Here is a 16277-nt window from a genome sequence, read left to right as displayed (position 1 = left end):
TATGTGACACTCCCCAATCCCCCCACCATGGGGGCCTGGAAGAGCCCACCTGCTGGGAGGCGGCTCTCCTCAGGACTGTGTCGACCCCAGCGCTCTCTTCTCTCCTCTCCTCCTTTGCGTCCCAGGAAAGACAGGTGGAAGGGCCGGACCCAGCCAAGAACAACACCAACTCCCTACGTGAGTATTCTACCCATTCCACCACGTGGAGGTTTGCTGAGCACCGACTTTGGGGGAATTGCACCAGACTCCGTGCACAGCCGGGGCCAGTGGTAAAGCCAGGGAGGCGAGCCTGATTCTGTGGGGTGCACTGTGAGCCGAGATGGCGAGAATGAGGGAGCAATGAGAACCCAACCTGGGCCCAGGCCAGCCTCCCGGGAAGATGGCTCCCGGGCTGTGCCTGAAGGACAGGCAGGATCCGCTGGGTGATGGGACAGGGGTGGAGTGGGGTGGGGTCACGCCATACTGAGCAAACAGCATGTGTACCAGCAGGGAGGATTCTGGAAGATGTGAGTGGTTCAGAGGACGGGAGCACAGAGCACAAGGTGCTGGGAGGTGAGGCTGGGGGAGGGGCAGGCAGTGGTGTGCTGGAGAGCCTTTAACAAGCAGCTTTCTACAAAAAGACGGATGTGTGCACGTCAGTACATCAGCTTATTCTCCATTTTATTGACAGAAAGGGAGGATAGCATGCAGTTTACAAATAACAATAGATGGTACTTTTTATTGTAAATCCCATATAGCCAATCGACTCACCCTGAATGGTTTCATTGCGTTTTGCCAAACTCTTATATTTGTAGCCAACCTACAGTTGCAGTTCAATTATGATCTGACAATTTTCTGTGCTGTTCGGCGATACGAACATGACACACTTTTAGGTTAAGTTGCATTACTAGTGTTTTCCCCGCCACTGAATCTTAAGTCTAAACGACCAATAACAAAAGAAAGCAAGCCCTGATTTGTAGGCACCTGCTGATTCCTGTGATGTAAGCACTCCGCCAAGGACAATTTCAGCCGCCACCAGGACGTTGCTGAACCCAGAGTTGGAAAGACACTTGCTGTGGGCCGTGTTAGGATTTCTGCCATTCGGATTCAAAAGAGGTAAGAAACCACAAGAGTGTAGATGATGGTAACGTGGAGTAAAATAGGTAGAAAGTGGTGAGTTTTGAGCACTTGTTACCTCTGTTTTAATATAATTCATTTAATTGTATGTTTATACAATTTATTACTAACAGCTGTTTAACACTTGGCTCTCAAAAGCCAGTATGAGCTGGCCCCAGCACACCCCTGCAGGTAAAGACTGGACCTCGGAGGGGTGGCCAGTCTGAGTTACGGAGTGAAAACCCGCCACGGGGGGCACAGCTGTGAACGTGCCCCACCGAGCTGAAACCCCGTCCCGGCCCTAATCCTGGAAGCTGTGAATGTATTATCTTACACGGCAAAGGGATTAAGGAAGCAGATGGAATTAAAGTTGTTAACCAGCTGGCCTTAAAATAGGGAGATTATTCTGGATTATCCGGGTGGGCCCAAAGTAATCACCAGATCCTTAAATGTAGCAGAGGGAAGCAGAAGAGAAGCTCAGAGTGATGCAAAGTGAGAAAGACTCGACCCCCACCCCCCGCCTTCTGCCTTTGAAGATGGAGGAAGGACCACGAGCCAAGAAAGGAGGGCGGCCTCTGGAAGCTGGGAAAGGCGAGGAACGGAGTCGGCCCCTGACCCTCCAGGAGGGACAGCCCTGCCCACACCTTGATTTGAGCCCAGTGAGACTCCCGTCAGACTTCCGGCCTCCAGAGGTGTAAGGTGATAAATCTGTGTTGTTTTCAATGATGAAGTTTGTGGTAATTGGTTACAGCAGCCACAGGAAGCCAGCACACGACTTCCATGTCTCCATTTTCTGTTCTGCCACCACTGGAAATGGCCACGTGGGTGCCAGCTGGGTGCCTGGGCTGAGCCAGCCAGGGCCTCAGGCAGTCACTTAGCGTCACTAAAGAGAACTGAGGATGGCAGGATTGATCTCAGCACGTTGTGGTGAGGTTTCAATAGGGTCATGAATGCCAAGGGCTTAATGCAGGTGATGTTCTGCACACGAGAGCCACGATTATCTTTACCGCTGCAGAAGACGAGAGGCAGGACAGGGTGCATCCTTGTGAAGCCAGCTTCTCTGGGAAGACTGGGTTCTCTTTTTCCAGAAACGGCAGTTAGTTGAGAGCTTGCCCACGTCCTCAGGACAAGGGCTGCTGTGCATTGTTCCCCAACAGATGCTGCTGCCTAATTCCTGCCCACAGCATGGCCCGGGGCCAGCCAGGCCAGTGGTGTGCTTGTCCATCTTTGTCCTTCAGTGACTTGGGAGAAAGCCATCTCTGGATGGTACGTCCGTCCTTCAAACAGATTAGCAAAGCAGCAAATGCCCCTTTTCTCGGCCACAGCTGGACTGGAAGTGTCAGGCCCCCACCCCCCGCCTTCGGAGTCCACCTCCGGGGCTTCCAGTTGACCGCTCATGGGGAGGCACCTGCTGCCAGCCTGGCGAGGGTTCTCACCTGAGAGAGGGTGGAGGGAGGCAGGCAGGTGTAAGAGCTAAGAGCCGTCAGAGGCTGGCACACCGACAACGACCAGCAATCGCATTCTCACAAACACATCTGCTGAGAGAATCGGGCATACAGATCAGAAAGCAGGACGACCCTTCCCATCTCAGAGGTTCCCCCCGTGTGCCCTCAGCAGACATCATCTTTCACCATCCAGCCAAGCTGGACATCGGAAGTCCTTCCAGGTTCATAGGTGTGGGCCTCGGAGTCCGGAAAAATCCACAGAATGGACTTGCTGCCTCAAGGCAGACTGAGGGCAGAGTCGGGAGCTGGGTACCGGGCTCCCCTTCCTGCCTCCTGCCCGCCTCCCCCCTCTGCAGTCTAATCAGCACCCCCCAGAGCCCGGCCGGGAGAGGGGGCGGAGGACAAGCCCACTATCCGAGTATGAGGAGCTGGGAGCTGGGGCTGCCCCGCACCGGCCAGGCTGGGGAACGGTCCTCCCCAGGGAAGTTTAGGCCTCAGGGGAAGATGAGGCGCTATTTGGAGAGGCCAAGGACCGGCCAGCTGCTGGACTGTCTGACGTTTGGACAGGGTTTGAGGTGTGTTCATGGGACCCCATGTACAGTGTCCGTGTCATCGAGAACCACAGGGACCCCGCAGCCTCTCATTTCTTCAGCCTTGTGGAGGGTGCAGGGGCTCGCTGCGGAAGACAAGAGAAGCATCTCCTGGCAGCTCGGCCTCGGGGAAGGTAGCTTTACTGTGTTGTGGGATCCTAATTACAAGGCGGCCAGGAGAGAAACCTCAAACTGCCGTTTCTCAAATTGTCCTGAGAGTGCGTGGGATGTCAGGGGAGAGAGAAAGTTCCGGCTTGAAGAGTCTTGGGTCAGAATTGGGCAGGGAGGGTCTGCCAAGCCGAGGGTCCCCAGCAGGGCCAGGCCCCAGGACACGCGGCCCCTACCTGCTTATGCTGGAGACAGGCTCCAGGGCTCGGCCCCCAGCAGCCCCTGTCCTTGGCAGTTTCCTGTTCTGACCTGAGCTCTGGCTTCTGCTTGCCCATCCTCCCTACTCAGTAATTAATCCTCAGAGGCAAGGCTGTGTCTTATTCCTCGTTCTCTCCCCAGAATGTCTACCTTTGCTTTGCACAGAGCAGGTGCTCAAGTATTTACTTCATCTGCAGCTCCACGATTTGCTCCACGGCGCCCCACAAAGACCAGTCCAAGGATCAGGGCCTCAGGGTGGGACCTCCGATTCCAGTCCTCACCAGCATCTACAACGCATGCCAGCCTGAGCTGCCTGGAGTCATGAGGGTCCGGCTCGCATTTCGAAATCTGCCAAGAAGATTCCAGCCATGCTTGGAGCCCTGTGGGAGGGTCATCTGAAGCTTGGAAAAAATGTGGATTAAAAAATGAGGCTAGGGGCCGGCCTGGTGGCATAGTGGTTAAGTTCACATGGTCTACTTCAGCAGCCCAGGGTTTGCAGATTCAGATCCCGGGCACAGACCTACCACTGCTGTTCTAGCCATGCTATGGCAGTATCCCACATAAAATAGAGGAAGATTGGCACAGATGTTCAGATGTAAGCTCAAGGCCAATCTTCCTCACCAAAAAAAAAAAAAAGAGGCTACCTCCAGTTTATTGACTCAGAGTCCTGCAGGTCGGGCCCTGGAATCTGCAATACCCTGTACACGCCGCCCCCCCTCCCCCGACACACACACACACACACACACTGGTTCTAATGCTTGTGACAGTTTGCAAAGACCCTTCTTGGATCAAGTCATGCTCCTGCATCATTGCACATTCCAGCCATCTTACAGATGAGGAGGCTTGGCCAGACTCTTGCCCCAGGAGCCCCAGCCCCTCCCCCCAATGCCAGACTCAGACCCACGAAAGACTTCATCCCACCGCGCCTCCAGCAAAGCCAAGCTCCCAGCCCTGCGCCCAGCCTCAAGTTCTCAGGCGGGGAGGGGTACTCAGAGGGGTCCTCAGGACCCCCACACACACTCACCCCTTTCTGGACCACAGTCCTCGTGCAGCAAAGGGTTAACTCAGTGGGGTCGGGGTGTCCAAACCCTGCACCTTCCAAAAAAGGGCGAGTTCTTGCTGCGTCCTGGGAATATCCAATGTGACAAGGTGTCTCCCCACACCTGGGGCTGTGGGCCCCGCCTGACAGTTCATGCTAACGAAGGGATTTCTGGGGAGGCCGTGGGGGGAGCTGGGATCTGGGTAGTTCAGCCTGGTCTGTGTGTGTGTTTTGAAGTGTTTGCAACGTTTAAGAGAAAGAGGCTCCCACAGCATAGCTTTTTCAGCTGGTCCTTCTGAACAGCTGATTCTAGTTTAAAATGTGCCGCTCCTTCTGGGCTGGTGAATCTAAGCTGAAGGCATAAGAGAAACGCACCCGCCAGGGAAACAGAATCGGAACCTCCACGAGGCCCCGAGAGCACCGTGTTTCTGAGTTCAGACATATCAGCTTCACTAGCGTTCTCTAAAGTGCGGGTGACGAGGTTGAAGCCCTTAGGAAGGAATCAAGTAGATTAAATCTGTAAATATTGTTTAACTGCCTGACAGAGCTTAATTAACAGGATTGATCAATTACGAGGGTTTTTGTGACTTGAGTTCACCAAACTTAAAAGGGTCCCTTGAAAGTGACTGTTAGAAGTTCCCAGATGGATGCAAAATAAATACGATTCATAAGTTGAAGTTACTTAAGGAAAATAAATTGTCTTAAAAATAATTAACCTAGGGGCCGGCCTGCTGGTGCGGTGGTTAAGTTTACACGCTCCGCTTCAGCGGCCCAGGGTTCATCGGTTTGCATCCTGGGTGTGGACCTATGCACGACTTGTCAAGCCATGCTGTGACAGTGACCCACATATAAAGTAGAGGAAGATGGGCACGGATGTTAGCTCAGGGCTAGTCTTCCTGCCTCAGCAAAACGAGAGGAGGATTGGTGGCAGGTGTTAGCTCAGGGCTGATTTTCCTCAAAAAAAATTAACCTCTGTAAATTTTATGTTAAATTTCAGGCAGCTGTGAAGGTGTTCTGTGCACAGTAGGCTCCTGGACATCAAAGCCTGATGAGCATGGGTCAGCCCCACGACGGTGCAGGGCCAGCAAACTCCAGGAGCCAGAGCGCAGGGTGGGCAAGCCCAGGGCAGCGACCTCAAGCCTGGGGCTGAGCTGCCTCCTCCCTCAGTCTCCATCTCATCCCCTTCCCACGGGCCTGGCTGTGGTCAGCAGGTAAGGGAGGCACCTGTGGAGAGCGCCCTGCAGGCTCAGAGGCATTGTTGTCTTTTCCCTGCCTCCTTCCAGGTGTGCGGTGGGAAGTGGGTGAGAGCAATTTGTGGACCTGAAAAGCTGGGTCATCTGCCCAGTCATCCGGGCACCTGGGGCTATCCAGAGAGAGTCCCTGGTCCTGCCACCTCGAGGAGGAAACAAGAGGGTCAGCTTCTGTAATGAGCAAGCTGCCAGGAAGGCTCCTGCAGGATGCAGGGGGGTGCTCCCGGAGGATGCAGAGGGCTCCTGCATGTGCGCAGGGAGCATGTGCCAGCCCCTGTGAATCTAAAGGATTCCACAAGCCTTCCTCGGAAAGAGAAGGGGGCTCCTGGTGATCTGATCTCTTGCCATGAGCTGGCCAGGCCCCCAAGAGGATGGAGGGGCCTATGTCAGAGACTGGATTCAGACACAGAGAGGGCTGCTGCAGTCGGGGAGACGGACTGGAGGCCATCGGATGGTCGTGGCTCCAGTCAAGCGAGAGGAGGAAAGAAGCAGGAGCGAGGCCTGCCCACGGCAAAGAGCTGACCTGCTCTGAGTAAGGCCGATTGGCTCGTGGGTGCTTGGTGAGCTGAGGGAGGGCCGGCTGGCCAGCCCAGGGGACTGAGGCAGCTCCAGAGCACAGTGGGGGACAGTGGGAGCCAAGGCCACGCCAGCCACCACGGTGATGCAGCTTCATGGACAGTGTGAGCAGCGAGGTGCCCCTCCGTCTTCAGCCAGGGCTCCAGGGCTGGCTTCCTCCCTGGGCGGGCCATCTCCCCAACCAGGGCTCCCCACTGGGGCCAAGTGACTGGGGTCCCAGGAGATGAAGCCCCAGCAGGGGTGGCCCTGACGGTCATCTCAGAGAGATTCCCGGGCATTGTTGTTGGGAGGGTTCCATCCTGCTGTCCCAGGCCCTGTAGGGTGGTAACCCCCTGACACCCCCAGGCCCACCCTGTGGAGGCTGACCTGTATCCAGCCCCTCCTGAGGGACCAGACATCGCACTTGCCCCTGCATTTTGCGTCTTTAATATTCCCCACTGCTGTCCTGCATCAGTGAAACTTCCTTCCAGAGGCAGAGAGTGACGGTCAAGGTTACCACACGGCCAGGCCTGGGCTGGAGGCCGGGTCCACCACGGAGTTAAGCAGCTGAGATGCCACAGCACACCCGGGTAGCCTTGGGTAGTCAGGCTTTCTCACATTTGTTCCAACATAATAAACCCTTTTCTCCCCGAGCAGCCAATAATGCCCATGCGACTCACACTTTGCCCTCCAGGCTTTAGGAAACGGTGCCATGGCCATGGCTGTGGACAGCCCTGGGCTGAGGTCCAGCTCCGGCACTTACTGTTTAAGTGGAGGAAGTTATTAAGGTCTTGGGGGGTCTCTCTTTTTCTCCCGCAGTCTGGGGACACTGACACTTGCCTCCCAAGACGACCACACGGAGAAGTGGGCGTGTGCATCCAGCCCTCGGGGCTCACAGTGAGCCTTCTGCAAGCATCGTCATGGCCCACCTCTGATGAGAGTGCCGGGGCCCCGACCCCAAAGGGTACCCGACTTCCTCTGCGTCTCTCTCAGCCGCCAAAGGCAAAGCTCAAAAGAGAACTCGAGCAGACCGGCCCAGCTCCCCCAGAGCCCCTCGGCACATGCCCCTTAGCCACTGTCAGGACCCCCGCCTTCATCCCTGGGGAGGGCTTCTAAGCGGGAATCAGAGCCCTTCCTGAAGGAACAATCCCATAAGCAGGCACCGCTTGCCCTCTAAGAGCATTCTCGAAGAATTATTTGACAAGCCTGGGTTATTTCTCCCCGGCTCCCAGAAAATGTCCTGGGAGATGGAGCCCATGGACCTGGAGCCGGGCCATCCCCAGAGTGAGGCAGAAAGGCAGACATCAATACACTCTCATTCGGATCATCTCGAGGTCTCTCGTCTCTGCCCAGGACCAGGCCTGGGCAGTGTGAAACAGAAACACAGAGCCGACCCTTTCCTGGGGGCATTGGAGTCCTGTGGCTCCAGCTGCCTGACACCCACCACCATGACGCCATCCCCCTGGATGGAGGAGGCTCCAGGGCAGGCCTCAGCGGTCAGCTCAGGACATCCTCCTAGCCAGAGTGATTGGCTCAGGGCTGGGGACATGACCTAGGACGTTTCAATCAAGAGATGATCCCAGCCCCTTTGATCAATAATTGGGGAAGTCACCTTCTTTCTTCTGCTAGACATGTGTGAAGGAGCACTGAGTCCTGACTACTGCTCACAGTTATTTGGGGACCAAGAGGGGACTTGTGGTTGCAGCTGAGACCATGGAAGGAGAGCAAAAAGATGGACAAAACTTGGGTCCTTGAGAGCTGCAGGAGCGGGCCTTACCTGCAGTCCTCCCTGCCCTGGACTTTTCATTTGCAAGAGGCCATAAATCGTCTTCATCATTAAAGCCTGCTGAAGTCGATGTTTCCATTACTTGTAGCCCAAAGCTCCCCAACCAATGCTACTTGGTCCCCACTTCACAAGTGAGGAAACTGAGGCTCCGAGAATAGAGAATAGACGACATGCCCTGCATAGCAGAGCCGGGCCTTTAACCTCCACACCACCCTGACTCCCGCAATCACACACTACCTTGTGGGTGGGGTGCAAACTCTAGATGTTTCCTGGGTTAAGGAACCCCCAAGCAGAACCCTGACTGTCACTTTCTTTCCATCAGAATCACTTTGGCGTCTGGGGTCTCCCGAATCAAGAATCTGCAATCCCTCGTGATGGGAGTGACCCTTCTCCACCCAACCAAGGCTCCACGTCCGGAGTCCCGGGGCCACCCTGCGGGGCTACGGTTCCCCTTCACGCTCCGCACGCCCCCCTCCCTGCCTGATCATAAAGCTGCCCGAGCACTTAGCCCCGAGAAGACGCGGAAGGATGCACGGGCCGGAAGCACTCCGCTCTGCGCGGTGAACGCTGCCCTCTAGCCGGCCAGCCCTCGAGCTCTGCTCGCGCGGACCACCTGGCTCAGGGAAGCCCGCCCCACTGGCCCGTTCCAGGGGGTCCCACTGCACATGGACGCTGTTTCCTGCTGTGGCTGCCCTTTTCCTCCCAGGAACGGAGGGGGAGGGGAAAGAAGGCGTCTCTTTTCTGGTGGTGGTGGTGAGGGGCGGGGGGACAGCAGACCCCCACCCCAGGGCTTTGCCCACAAGCCTCGCTGGCCAGCACACTAGTAACTCCTTGCTCTGAAGGTGCCGGCCTGTCCACCTTGAAAGCCTGGGGAAGTTTGCCGAGCTGTTTCTAGGGTCCCCAGGTGCCACCCCAGCAGACACCCCCTGAGACCCCAAGCCCCGCGGAAGGATTTCAGATTCCCCCTTTGTCTGCAAGCAAGAGGCTCAGACCCCTCGAAAGAAGCCGGAGAAGCAGGGCCCTGGTTCCGGTGGAAAAAGAGGGACCTCCCGCCGTGGTCTGCGGCGCCATCTAGTGGTGAATTTGGGGAGGTGCAGCCTTGTCCAGAGAGCACAGGTGATGACTCGCCTCCATCAGACCCTGGACCACAGAGAGGACCAGAGCCTGGGATGCCGGGCCAGGAAGACTCGGGGCCCCGGTGGCGTCTGAACGTGAGGACTTCCACTGACCCGGGACCTCAGCTGACCAAGGCCCCCCAGCCTTGGAGAGCGCCCCGGGTGGTCTCGCCCGGTCTCAGAGGTACCCTGAGTTCTGAGGTCCTCAAAGGCCCTCCGTCCCGTTTCCCACCAGGAAACCAACCAGGTCGTCCCCGGAGCAGCAGGAAGAGCCTGAACTGGGAAGGAGGAGATCTGGGTTTCCACTCTGCACCGTTTGGTCCAGTAACTTAAACTTTTGGCCTCAGTTCGTTTATCTGCAAAATGGGATCAGCGATTTCTAACTCCTAGGGTTGTTGCGACAGTGAGGGTTCACGGTCGTGTTCATTGCCCCACCACAGCCTGCTGCGGGAGGCAGAGCGCGAGCATGGACTTCACCAACAGACAGGCTTGGGTTTAAATTTCCAGCTCCTCCACTTACTGGCTGTTTGACTTTGGGACAGTTACCCAACATCTCCATTTCCTCAGCTGGAAACTGAGAGCGAGCATATGCAGGAGGCTTGGTGTGAGGATTGAGTAAGATAATATCTGCAGGGTGTGTGCATAGCTCGTACACAGTCCCCTCCCCTCCACTCTCAGGGGCACTGAGAGCCCACTGAGTCTGCAAAGGGATCTTCCGGAGGGTTGCCAAGGCCATGGAGTCTGGCCTCACAAGTTGTGCACTGCACACCTCTACTGGTGACATCTGCCTCGGAGAGCAGTGAACAACCTCTACAGATGTCCAGGGCCACCTTGGGTCCCTCTCTTCCTCCTTTTGTTTCAATGTGCTTTGGATTTAATTCCTTGAGCCATGCCAGCAGAAAGAGTCCAGGGTTAGAGAATTTAAACTACAAGCAATGCCCAGACTGAGTATATTCCTACACAGCAGCCTGACACAGCAGCATCCAGAACCCTCCAGGAGCAGTGGTGTGTACATACATGCACATGCAAGCCCACTTGCCCACGTGTGCACTCTTCTGTCTCTCTCCCTCCCCCCTCCCTCCTTAGCCCTCTGACTTCACTGCATGTAGTATGCACAAGGGCTTTTGTCCAGGTGGATTTTTAAATCTTGAGGACAAGAACTCTACTTCATTCTTTCTGTCTTCCTAACACCGCGTAAGAAGTGGACCTCCGTATACATTCCTTGGTTAGATGGATGGATGAATGAATGATTGGGTGGATGGAGAGATGCTTGGGTGGATGGATGGATGGATGGGTGGATGGATGGTTGAGTGGATGGATGGCTGGATGAGTGGATGGATGGATGGATGACTGGCTGGCTGGATGAATGGGTGAGCAGATGGATGGATGGATGGTCGAGTAGATGGGTGGGTGTGTGGAGAGGAGAATGGGTGGATGGTTAGATGAGTGGATGGATGGAACAGGTCAGGAGTACCTCAGAGCACATAGCGCTTGTCCCTCTCAGCACTCATCATGGCCCCCATCATCTATTGATCTGAGTGTCTCTCTGCCCACAAGACCACGTGCTCTACAAGGGCAGGGCTCAGGCTACCTTGCTCCCCATTTCATCAGTGGCACTGAACCCAGGGCCAGGTACATGCTGTGTGCTCAGGAAATATTTGTCACAGAAGAGACAGGTAGGGGAGGAAGAAGAGGGGAGACCAAATTTTCATTATTACAGAAAACACAAATGAATGGACGCAGTATTCATGGAGGTTACATGAAAACCGTAGATGAGGTTTTAGAGATGACGTTTTAAAATGTATGTCAACTACTTGATCTCAATCCCAAAGAGCCGCACAGTCATGGGGCTCAGAACCTGGGTTTAGTGAGTGGTTATTGTCTCTTCTTCAGGAAAGGTCTTGAGCTGATGTCAGAACAAAGGGACGCAGCTCAAGAAGAGCCAGAGACGCGGTCTTGGTCTGCCCAGGATGCACAGCACAGCACCCCGCCGTCAGTGGATGCTGGGGGCACATGTGATGAGAACTGAACCAAGCAGGGCAGCCAGCACAGTCAAGTTTCAACGTCATATGCAGTTTATTCTACTTGTTCAATCGGTTATCCACAGCACTACATATTGTAATTCTTTACTGACTCTGAGGATATCCAATAAATCAAAATACTCACATTTCCCAAATGCTCTGTATTAGTGGCAATTAACTTTATTCAACAAGCTAATCTTATGAATTAAAAATTAAGACCATATTATAATTCTAAGTTCATTAAGGAAAAAGACTATACTTTCAGGTGTTAGCTGTCAAATGCGATTCAATTTGTTTTAAATAAAGTGAAAAGCATTATCTGTTAGCATGGTGTGATGGAGAAAATTCTAGACTAAAATATTAGGTTCTAGACTCATTTCCTCATTAATTCATTTTGTGACTTTACACAAATAGCTCAGCCATTCCTTCTCTGGTTTCCCATTGTGTAACGGGTAACTAGCACTCTCCCTGGTAAGATTATTTTTTCAATGGCTGTAAAAATGTTTGGAAAAATATAAAATAGTGATTTATATATCTTTCTATATATTATGTTATTTCTACTTTTCATAAAGATTTTCATATTAATCAAGTGCCTTTTGAGTCACTGCTGTGTAAATAAAAACAATATCCTGGTAATGCAGGAGAAAAGTTAAAGAGTATACATGTCTCCTGAAAATAACATTAACAATATATTTAATGACTGACTTACTTTTAAAGGAACTTCATGTGCACTGTCAAATATTTTTGAAAATATGAAATATTATCTATTTGACAAAGAGTGTCAAATGAATGAATGGATAGATAGATGGGTGGGTGGATGGATGGATGGATGGATGGAAGGATGGAAGGATGGATGGATGGGTGGCTGGGTGCATGGATGGGTAAGTGGGTGGATGGATGGATGAGAAAGGGCCACTTGGACCAGTTAGGATGGCAAAGGGTCTGGGAGCTCTGGGGTGGTGGCAGTGATCTGGGCAATGGCAGAGCCGCATCTGTGCTTGGTTTGAAGATCCCCATGTCTGGAGCTCTGGGCATCCCCAGCACACTGCCCACTTCTCCAACAGCTCCTCTCACCCGCCTGGGGACGTTGCTTCTCTGGGACGTACACAGACGACAGACCTCCTGGGGCCAGGCAGAGGCTGTGTTTCCGCCATCTCTGGGGCTCATCTGAGCTCTGGATGCGGGACAGAGGCAGCTCCCGTCAGTGCTTGATGAATTAAGAACTGAGCTCGATTCATGACTACTTGCATGGGGAAGGCGGTCGTCTGGGTCAGTTTACAAGCAGGAAAGGAGATGTTCATGTGGAAAAACCTGCGGGAGTATGGGTAGTGAAGGGTTACCCCCAACCCTGAGGGCAGCCTTCTACGCTGCTGGATAGTGAGAGATTGTGCCCCAAATTAAAAGGCAGCATCTCCCAGAGGGCACAGAGGACTGGGAACCACGGTGGGCAGGTGAGGGAACTTCTTAGCAGGTGGGAGGCACAGAGGAGGAAGCAAGAAGCTCAGGGGAGGGTGGAGGTGAGGGGCGGAGCCCAGGATGCCTCCATGCAGCCTGGGGCCCAGATGGGATCTCAGGCTGCTCTGTCACTCCCTGACCCCCTCTGACAGCGTTTGGAGGCAGCAATTACGAAAGCTGCCCCATGTGGCCCATGATCATTTCTTTCCTCCTTCTTTTAAACCTCAAACCTTTACAAAAACAACCATCTTGGCATTTCCCACCGCACTGTCAGGTTTCTATGAGCAACGCTGCACTCTGCACGTCCGTGGTAACCTATGCTCAGGCCCGGGAAGCAGCCCACGTGCCCCTTCAGAGGAATGTCTTTACACTCGAAGGTCGAATATTGAAAATCACAGGCTCTGGGTAGAGCAGGGCGGTGACCTGTGCCCATTACAGTGTCCAGGACACCAGTGATTGGTGGCGGGGGCAGGGGACCCAGAATGATCATGGGGATGATTCCGCACTGAAGGTGCCAGATGCTGTGTCAGGGCCCTCCGTGCGCTTCCTCTCTGTGCGGTGGTCACACACCCCTCTTACAAAGGAAACTGAGGTCCCAGGGGCTCAGGGCCTGCCCAGGACCGCCCACAAGTAGGGGGCAGATCTGGGATGTGAGGGGGCGCCTGGGCTCTGCTCTCAGCCCTGCTGCACTGCCACTGGTCCCCTGGGGCCCATGGTTGTGTAAATAGAGAGAACCCTGTCACTAACCCACTAATCATCCATGTCCCCTCTCCCATTGCTCCTTGTCTGTCGATTTCCAGGAGGGGAGGATGCATCTCCACCAGGGGGTCCAGAATGCTGACGCCCGCAAATCTGCCCTTGGCCAGAGCCTCAGGCACACTGTGCCGTCACCATCGGTGGCAAAGGTGGGACACGTGCATCAGATGCATCTCGCTCCTCACCCACCTTCAGGGCAGCGGGCCCTCCTATTCAGAGAACACCTGGTAGCTGAAGTCCGACTGGGTCCTGAAGTTGTACTTGCCGGTCATCCTCTGGTAGCGCACGACTAGCAGGGCGGCTGCCCCCGTCACCAAGGCAAAGACGGCCACCACGATGAGGACCAGGTACCCGGCTCCCAGGCCTGGTTCCACACCTGGAGACTCACCTGCAGGGGACGAGACAGGGGCAAGGTGGGAGGTCTGCCCAGACCAGGAGGAACGCGTCTCCGTGGGCCTGGGACGGCCTGTGGTCCCAGCACGGGGACATTGATGTGAGGGCAGAACGGAGGGCTCAGGACAGAGCCTGCTGTACAGCAAGCTCTCCACAGATGGCGGCTCCATAACACTGTTACCTGGATGTGATTGATCCCTGTGGTGAGGCCCCGCAGGTGTGCCTGTGTACCTGTGGGTTCCCGTAGGTGATGAGGCAGCAGCCAGGACAGCTCAGCCTGCCCAGCATTCTGGCCAAGAGAGGGAGGCCGTGTGTGAGCAACAGGCCCTCGGGGGGAGGCGGGGAGCCAGCCGGACTCCCCGCGTGAAGATACGCTGGGCCTGTACGATCTACACCACGGAGGACCCGGGGAGGGCAATAAAAACACAGGACGGTGTGTACCCAAGAGTTGGAAGTATGGACTCAAATAAATACACGTACACCATGTTCATAGCAGTACTATTCACAACAGCCAAAAGATGGAAGGAAGCAACTCGAGAGTGCATCAGCGGATGACGGATAAACAAATGGTGGTTTATCACTATAATGGAGTATTACTCAGCCACAGAAAGGATCGGAGTTCTGATGTACACTATGACACGGAGGAACCTTGAAAACATCATGCTGAGTGAAAGAAGCCAGCACATGGGACCACACATAGCATGATCCTGTTTATAGAACTATCCAGAAAAGGAAAAACCAGAGACAGAAAGCAGACCGACAGTTTCAGGGCTGGGGTGGTTGTACAACATTGTGGACGTGCTAAATGCCACCAAATTGTTTATTTTTAAATAGTGAACTTGTGTTAGGTGAATTTCACCTCAATTTCCCGCAGGCGAAAACCGGGCTGCCTGAGAAAGGAGGCCACCAGTCAGCCCCCATGCCCCAGGAGGGAGACCTGTGCACCCCTGTGAAGAAGGCGGTGCCGCAGAGCACAGCGTGTGTGAGCGTGACACACCGCGGGGCATCTGAGCAGGAGGCGAGGCGCATCCCGCAGCACGCGCGTCTCCCTCCGGTCTCCCTGCAGCTCAGGGTGTCCACCTCCGCTTATCAGGAAGGTCTGGTTAGGACAGAGCCTTCCTGGGCCACAAGGGGCGCTCAAGATCCTGTTTCTCGAGGCAGTTGCACAAAGTGGATGCAGCTCTGGGTCTCCTGGGGCGTGGCAGTCAGCTGAGCGGTCCAGCGAACAGGCCACCGGGGGCTCCCTCCGGGCTGCCTGGACAGCGAGCCGACTAGGACCTGGCAGCCCCTTCCTCCAGAGGGACACACTGGGATGGGGACACTGGAGCAGCCACAGCCTCCCAAGGAACCCGAGGCCCCCAGACTCTGGGCAGCCAGCCTCCCTGACAACTCCTTCACGACTGGCCCCAAACCCAGCCTCCGGGGGGCGCTGTAGCAGCCCGTCCTCTCCTCCTGTGCCTCAGGTGAGCCGACATCTTGTGAGCACAAGCGGGGCTGCCCCCACTGAGGATGCTGAAGCAGAAAGACAGAAGAGTCCGCCCCTCCCCGGCACAGTGCAGCCCACAGCCAGCCGGGGACCGCCAGCTTCTGGGACAAATGAACCCGTTTGGTCGCCGTCTCTCCAGCTGAGTCTCTGTTACCTGCAGCCAACTGCTCCTAAGTGACCCACTGTCTCAGGGCTGCCGAGTGGGGTCCACAGGCCAGTGCTGTCCACTGACTGGTTCAGGAACAGTTACCGGTCCTGGTGCCTTAGTCACAAATGGGGACTGAGCGTGGGTCCCCACATGACCCGAACCATCAGTGGGGGTGTCTCCTTGAACAGCAAGCGTATCTACCTGTCCAGGGGAGACCGCTCATGTGGCATGAACTGTGTGCAGGTCATGCACAGTCAGACCACCTGTCAGTCCATGATGGGTCAGAAGTTTAAATGAAAATCAACTGGCCCTCCTCCAGGATAGCTGGAGCAGGCTGTACCCACACGCGGGGCGGTGGCCATGATCACCTGGGGGGACGCACACATAGTCCTTTTGCAAAGATGTTGACATGTCACTGCTTTTGTGAAGGGGACACAGCCTGTGAGATGTGACAGAGGACCTGCTAGTGTGGGTATAACCCAGGAGCAGGGCAATGGCCCCTTCCAGGGGTCTGAGTCCCAGCTCAGCTGCCATCTGGGCAACCCCCAGGCTCCTCACTTCTGAGCGGCCCCAATAATTGTTCCAGACCCTTCCTGCCAGGATATTTGAGCATCCCACAGACATTGGCCTCGAACTATCTCTAACTCTTCACACAAGAAACTCTAGTGAGAAATGAGTTATCTAGTAAAGCAAGTGGCCATGGAAGATTTCCAAAAATTAAATGCGAAAATTACGATGCCGATGTACAATTTGTTGGTGGCACAAAGATGCTACCAA

At 54.8% G+C, this 16277-nt stretch overlaps 1 protein-coding gene across 1 annotated transcript in view; it reads right to left on the bottom strand.

Moving 5' to 3' along the window:
- Positions 1-11298: 11298 nt before the first annotated feature.
- The window catches only part of UMODL1 (uromodulin like 1), a 62426-nt gene continuing 57447 nt past the window's right edge, over positions 11299-16277 (bottom strand). Inside the window, exons 21-22 of the mRNA XM_023630219.2 lie at positions 13663-13861; positions 11299-12573 (exon numbers count right to left, since the gene is read on the bottom strand). Of these exons, the coding sequence (XP_023485987.2) occupies positions 13683-13861 (179 nt within the window). The 3' untranslated portion in view covers positions 11299-12573; positions 13663-13682. The remainder of the gene's footprint in view (positions 12574-13662; positions 13862-16277) is intronic.

This window comes from Equus caballus, chromosome 26 (genome assembly GCF_041296265.1).
Source record: "Equus caballus isolate H_3958 breed thoroughbred chromosome 26, TB-T2T, whole genome shotgun sequence".
Classification (NCBI taxonomy): Eukaryota; Metazoa; Chordata; class Mammalia; order Perissodactyla; family Equidae; genus Equus; species Equus caballus.
Note: the sequence above shows the minus strand (reverse complement) of the source record. Positions and strands in the feature narration are given on the sequence as shown.